Source organism: Haliaeetus leucocephalus, unplaced genomic scaffold, assembly GCF_000737465.1.
Source record: "Haliaeetus leucocephalus isolate CR32 unplaced genomic scaffold, Haliaeetus_leucocephalus-4.0 Scaffold340, whole genome shotgun sequence".
Classification (NCBI taxonomy): Eukaryota; Metazoa; Chordata; class Aves; order Accipitriformes; family Accipitridae; genus Haliaeetus; species Haliaeetus leucocephalus.
This window is the reverse complement of record NW_010972776.1, coordinates 341,823-348,795: the sequence shown is the minus strand read 5'-3', so window position 1 is coordinate 348,795 and position 6,973 is coordinate 341,823. Positions and strand designations below refer to the sequence as shown.

The 6,973-nt window shown below is 52.0% G+C and overlaps 1 protein-coding gene across 1 annotated transcript in view; it reads left to right on the top strand.

The window, feature by feature from the left end:
- The first annotated feature begins 1,284 nt into the window (after nucleotides 1-1,284).
- The window catches only part of LOC104834853 (endothelial cell-selective adhesion molecule-like), a 7,043-nt gene continuing 1,354 nt past the window's right edge, over nucleotides 1,285-6,973 (top strand). Inside the window, exons 1-4 of the mRNA XM_010572519.1 lie at nucleotides 1,285-1,339; nucleotides 3,937-4,293; nucleotides 4,970-5,251; nucleotides 6,454-6,924. Coding sequence (XP_010570821.1) covers nucleotides 1,285-1,339; nucleotides 3,937-4,293; nucleotides 4,970-5,251; nucleotides 6,454-6,924 — 1,165 coding nt within the window. The remainder of the gene's footprint in view (nucleotides 1,340-3,936; nucleotides 4,294-4,969; nucleotides 5,252-6,453; nucleotides 6,925-6,973) is intronic.

The window sequence follows — 6,973 nt, the reverse complement described above, 5'->3', positions numbered from 1 at the left end:
ATGTCTCCTGGATTAAAGTCCCTCTGCCATCAGCCATAAGTAAGTCACCTCCTTAGAAAACACTGCATGTGCTTGCGTGGTATGAAACATGATGACTTTTGCCCATGAGCTTGGACTATTGCAGCAGAAATGTGTACCAAGATAGTCTGTGATGCTGTGAAAATGAGAGTACCAGGCAGTGACCATCTGATCACCGGTAGATGGTAAAAGCTTGTGTAACATTAAATGTGGCTGACTCTAGCTTGGTAACCTTTTGTTTCCTCATGCATCTTCTCCATGGCCCTCGTTGGTATAACTACATCTGTAGCTGCACCGCAATAGGGCACAGATTCTGGGCAGGTGGTAGAAAATGGAGCTTCTGCAGGGAAATTCCTATCATAGTAAAGAGCAGGATGTTGGGTTTTTTAATACTTATTCTCTACACATTTTCTGTTAAAACAGAAGAAAGCAGTAGAAGTGGCATCCTGAGTTTTCTGGTCTAAAAGGCTCAGAGTCTTTGGCAAAGGAACTAGGGCTGGTTTTCTTCCTCACTCAGGTCACAGACTGATCTACTCAGAAGGTGAACAGGGTTGCTCTCAGACAGTGTGTTGCTGTAGAAGTTGGTACATGCGCATGGTGGAAGAGCTGAGTACCATCAGCAGAAGAAGACACTAAGGAAATGGAATTGAGCATCAACAAGTTGGTCTCTGCCTCATGCTCCTGCCTGGTGTTAGGTGAGTCAGTGCACTCAGACCTGTGCTTTTCCTTTTCTGGATGCCCCATTTTGAGCCCTCATGTATGATGGAGAGAGATGCTGAGCACTCTGCTGAGCAATATCATCACATACACAAGTCAGAGGGAACTGAATTCATGCTTCACAAGCTCCTCAAGTTTGCTTTCCCTTGCTACCGAGTGCTTGACTGTGTAGTAATCATAAAGCTCTTTCACTGTGAAGTGAATGCAAATGTGGAAGAAAGGAAAAAAAAGAAAGAAAAAAGAGAAACACACAATTATGAAGAATAATAAAGAAGAGCACTAGTCAGAAAAGTCAAGACAATGGTAAGAGAAATGGGTGGGCACAGGGGAATATGAAATGGAACTGGGAAGATCCATATAGTCTTTGTCCATCCTTTACTCTCCACCTAAGTCAGCAGTGAAATGGACTCGTGATACTTCAGAAAGAGGATCCTAGATGACAAAGGACAGAAGAAAGGGAAGTGTCCTTCACTTGCATTCTGGTCCCAGGAGCGCGGGGGGCTCTCACAAAGTGCAGGGAAAGGAGGACGGACCTGCAGTTCTGGGAGAATGGGAGAAGTTGTGCGGATAGTGGTGTTTATGATGCCTTTCATCAGCTGCAACGGTGAGTAAACACTTCAATGTTTAAGAACAAAAATCAGAGTACTAAGAGGGTAGGGAAAATCTTTTGAATTATAGTGTCTTAATTTTTAAAAATTGTCAAGCGTGGAAAGTCTTTAGTTTCTTCTATGAAAAAAAGAGCCTGAGAATTCACAAGAGTCTCTTTTGGTAGCAGAAACAACAAGGTGCTTTTAAGACTGGTGCAAACGGGCCAGTATTGGGCAAAAGGTCAGCTCCTATGCCCAAAAGCAAGAACAAAACAGGATTGTTCAGGCCCCTTGGAGAGGACCTGCTCTGGTGAGTTAGCTTCCAAAACAGCCTTTGTGAAGCTGGAATATGCATTCTTCTAGAGTTTAATAGTGCATCACTGTTGTCTGCTAGCGTGGTCCTGGGAAGAAGAGGAGCTGTAATTGTGAGACTAAGTGCAGGCACACACATGATTCCACTTGGTCTCTCCTGATCTGCTGACTCTCTAGGTGCATTAGGAGAGGTGACACTGGAATCTTTGCTTTGATTCATATGCCCATGAGGCATATGGCCCCTCCCAGGGCACATACAACACTGGCACTGGCAGAGGAAAGTTTGGGGAGACAGGAAAAAGGTGCTTTAACAAGTTGCATACAGAAGCACAGAATTGCTCCTGACATTTAGAAAAATGGGTTGAACTATGTCCCCCATTTCATCATAAAAAAACAGCTTTGCAGATTTATGGGATCTGTCTCTCAAGCGACTTCTTGTGAGTTAATGCAGCTGAACATAACCAGTGCCTTTCTGGGGAGGAAGGGAAAGGGGGAGTGGGGTAAGAGGGTATGGGTACAGCCAAATCCAGCTAAATTCAGGTAATTTGCTACTTACAAGAGGCACTTCCCAGAGGAGCTGTGGTCTCAGTGGGCAGATTGTGAGAATGAGCCGGGTACCACAAAGTCCACCCCCTCTTCTCCTGTGCCCACTTGAGTGCTTGGCAAGGTGCTTATCTGGTTGAAGCAGGTATGATCCAAGAAATCTAGGTCAGATCTGAAGTCCTCTAAGGCTAAAGCAAAAAGATTGCATTTGGTCCGCTGTTGCTGTTCCAGGTCCAGTACTTCAGAGCAGATCTCTAAAGGCTCCTGCCTGCATGGTGCTTCCATGCCACCAGGACAGCTGGTGCTGGCAGGCTAGGAAGGAAGATGCTCAGCTGTTTTAGCAAATGGGCCAGAATATGATAGTCCAACTTTTTTTCCATTAGCATGCATTATAGATAATACAAATCCCTCTGATCAGTCTTCTCATCTCTAACATAGCCCTTCAGGTTTTTGCCTGGTCCAGCTCTATTTCTCTCTGTTGGGAGAATTCACATTGTTTTTCTGGAAGACTACATCCCAGTTTAAGAAGTGTCACTGGGAGGAAATATTTCTTTAAAAAATGCTGAGTTTCTCCTATTCCTTCCAAGCAGCCCTCCTTTGAAGGCATCCCTGCTAATGTTGAAATTGGTCATATACAGAGTGCAGCTGCTCCGCAGGCAACCAGTGGAAACTGGCAGCTATTTCATGGCACACAGCAATGCAAAACAATACAGGAGAGATGTTTAAACAAAATTGTGTCCAGATGAATACAATGGATAGCAAACATACTTGAACTTGAGCGCACCAAATGCCTTAGGTGTATTTCTGAGCAGTTTTCTAAATAGCTTTCGCCCCTCTTAGTTTTTCTTGGTGGGAGTCTGTGAAAAGAGGAATAAATGGAAAACCTTTAAAAGCTTATACATCAAGGAGCTGTGTTTGAGTGGGATGTGAGATTTGAAGAATGGAGCTGTGTCTGCCCTCTCAAAGTCATCTGATAAAGGAAAACCAAAGCTCCATTTCAGAAACAAGCTTCCACTATGCTCAGTCCCAGCAGTCCCCTTGGCTGTCCTCATGGACACAGATCCACAGATACTTGCCTTCCCCCAGCTGGCACCTCCTGTTACCTCTGACACAGGCTGTTGCAAAGAGAAGTGCTTCTGCTCACACAGCTACTGCTGGGTCCTGTGAGCACCAGGGAAGTTGCATAAAAAAGTAGTGATGTTAATGAATGCAAGCATGTTGCATTCATTGTTAATTGCAGTGAAGCAGTAAACTCGCTTTGTTCATCCTTCCTCCCATGTAGAATGTAGAAGTCAACACTGCAAGTCATGTTGTCAGAGCATCCCATGTCAGTGGGGGGAGGCCGTTGCTGTTTGACTCATCATGTGCAAGTGTAAGCAGAAAGCCAAGCAGCAGTAGGATGTAAAGGCTGGGGCTAGAGAGCAGGAATAAGAGATGCTCCTTAAGGTCTTGTGAAGACTGTAGCTGTGATGCTGCCACCAGGAGCAGGATTTGTGCCTCTTTGTACTGAGAAGGAATTGAGAACAGGCAAGTGTCCAGAGAGAAACAATAAAAATAGCCATGAGGTTGAAGCAACTGTTCACTTCCCTATGCTCAGTGAGGTGGGGACAGGCCCTGGTTTAGCTGGCTGTGGTCTACAGCACATCTAAGATGTGGCCGCATGCTGGCTTCCGTCTCCTAATGATTCCCATCTATGCTAAGGATGTTCTCCTTGTCTGCTGTGTTCTTATTTCTTCCTTTCATCTGTTGTTCCCTGCAGCCCTCCTGGATCTGTCTGGTGTCCAAGAGATCAAGGGCACATGGATGAGATCCACCAGTTTACCGTGTACCTACATGCCCTCAGAGGGTTTCACACAGCAAACGCTCATCTGGAGCATGGAGCGAGACTATGGCACCTCTACCATCTTTCGGAGGGACGATTCTGGTGACCATGTCTTGTTGTCTCAGTTCCGAGACCGGGTCAGCGTCCCAAAGCACAGCCCAGGGGACGCCTCACTCCTAATCGAGAACCTTGAAATCCCCGACAGTGGACACTATACCTGTCAAGTCATCTGGAGGTCCAAAAATAACAGCTTGATAACAAAGGAGGTGACCACTACAGTTAAAGTTGTCAAAGGTAAATCCAGCAATAAAGCCCTGCTCTTGTGTAGCCAGTCTAATCCACAGAGCATGCCGGAGAAGCAGCAGCTTGTGGGAATACTATTTCACACCATACTGCCTACCCACATCCAGGCTGGGTGTTGAGGCATCCTCGTCCCTTGCTGTGTTAGCCCTTCTTCTCCACTCATGGAGGTGTAGGGATGGACTGGGGAAGGGTGATCAGTTAGTGCGCACCCTAATCTGGATCTGCTCATGGGCCACTTGAACCTGTGGTGCTTGAGATAACATCTACATCTGGTTTTGGTTTTGTGCAGGTAGCCAGCATCTCTGGTTCTTGTAGCAAGTGGGACAGCAAGTGGGTGTTATACTAGCCAAATTTGCCTTCTCCCCTTCCCAATCGTCCTCAGTGTGTGCTAGAAAGAACTGTCTTTCTGTAAGGGGGGCACCCACTCAACAGAGCAGGACTTGCATGATCGGCAGCAGCAACAGTGGCATAGCTGGTGTAAACCTGGCTTTAGGCATGGGTGAACTGAGCTTAACCTGTGCAGAGAGGTGACGTGAGAGCGGTGCCCCTCTTCCTCCTGGGAAAGCACTGAAAGCCAGAGCAAGAACTGCCATGGCAGGGGGGGAGGAACCTTCCCCACTGCAACCAGGGCCAGCGTGACCTGGGCCCCATCTGCTTTGTCTTCCAGTTGCAGCGACCAAGCCCATCATCAGGGCCAGCGAGCCGGGGCTGACTTTCCCGGCAGGAGCCAGGGCCAGCCTGACCTGTGTGGCCAACGGGTCTCTCCCCATCAGCTACCGCTGGTTCAGGAGCGTCCCAGGAGGGAAAGCCCTGCTCCTGAGCAGCCAGGCTGAGCTGGCGTGGGACAGCCTGCAGCCCTCCGACACCGGGAAGTACTACTGTGAGGCCGAAAACAGGGTTGGGGCCAGGGCTGCGCAGCAGAGTGATGCCGTTCAGCTGATGGTGAGAGGTGAGTCCGCAGCCTAGAGCTCCTCATCTCTGTTGCACAGGAGTGAGGCAGGCAGTTTCCTCTTTCATAGCAGGATCAGACACATAACACCAAATATGAACTGCGTTTTGATTCCTACCTAGAGAGGAAACGACAGGGGCTGGCATCCTCTCTACTTCAGAAGGGGTCAGGAAAATGTCCCCTGCATCCCTCTGGGCCCAGGACTGTGCATGATAGGAGGCTGGCTCCTGCCCTTGGCACTTCTTGCTCTTACCTGGCTTGTACTGCAGACAGGGAGTGGGGGAAACGGCCTCATGACCAGTCTTTCCCACAGAGTCCCCAGTCACACAGCAGCCCAGCCCGGGGACCAGCAGGCACACCAGACCCCCATTCACCTCCCAAGGCGGTGCGCCCCAGCGAGTGCTCACGGGTAAGTGACCTGGGCTGCAGGGGAAGGGCTGCAAAACCCTGGCACTCTGTGAGTGACACAGAAGGCGAGCAAGACAAATCCACTTGACATTCCTTTTGGGCTGCAGATCCTCTTTGCAGGTGGGATAGAAAGAGTCCACCCCGTCCCCGGGCTGCAGGTGCTCAGCTGTGGGTACCTGGTCAGAGCCCCCCCCCAGGGACGGCAGCAGAGCCAGTGCTAGAGGTGCCACAGCCTGGGAAACCTGGGGGTTGCACAGCTTCAGGGGGAGGTCACCTGGGGCAAGAAGCCTAGCTTGGGGCTCCATGTGTCAGGGAACCTTAAGGTGCAGCTGCCGATGGCAACCCCCCCCCAGACCAGCCAGGGAGTCACCGTAGGAGAGATGAAGCGAGAAAATCCTGTGGAAACCCAGATGAGTCCCAGCAAGACAAAGCCAAAGCATTCCCTGGCCGTGGTGTAGCCAGCCACAAGTGCTGGTGCACAGAGACGTGACTTGTCGGCCAGGGCTGCCGGGGAGCCCCAGGGGCAACGGCCAGGGAGGGGGGGACGGGGGTGCCACAGGCTGCCTGCAGAAGGCGCACAGGATGACACGTCGGGGGTAAAAATCTGGCCCGTCACCCCGAGAGGAGGTCCAGTGGGTGTTTTCTTCCCATCCACCTCAGACCCAAGAGAATCAAAGCGGCATGCTCGTGAAGCCTGAGCCTGGCTTTTCACGGCATCACTCGTCAAACCAGGGCAGGCAGCTTCAGGGCAGCGGTCGCCTCCGGCCCAGGATTGCTGTGCCGGTGACCCCCAGCGCTGGGCAGCCGGGAGACCGCTGCCTGCCCCGCTGCTGTTTGGCGGAGCAAACCCGGCTCTGCCGAGGCCGCAGGGCAGCCCCGGGGAGCGTTACGACGCATTCACCCTCACGCTTTGGCAGATGCGCCCGCCGCGAAGCAGGCCGCCGGGAGGGATGCCGTTTCGGAGGGGCCGCCCGTTGCCACAGGTGAGGGGACCCGTGCTGCCGAGGGCCAGGCTGGCGAACGCCTCCCGCAGACCGAAGGGCCGAACCCGGCCGCCGCCGGGAACGAACCCCGGGGCTGTCAAACACCGGGGGTTCCCCCGGCGGGAGCCGCCGTGCTCCCCCCCCCCGCCCCCGGGCGCGCAACGACTGCCCGCCGTTCGCTTTGCCCTTCTGCCCGAAAGGGTCCGGGCGCGCCGCCGCTGACCGCAGCCCCGGCCTGCGCGGTTTCTCCGGGGTTTGGCCGCAGTTGCCGGTTCCCCGCGGGTACCGAGCGCCCCTCCCCGCCCGGGGCTCCGCCAAGGGCGGCCGGGGG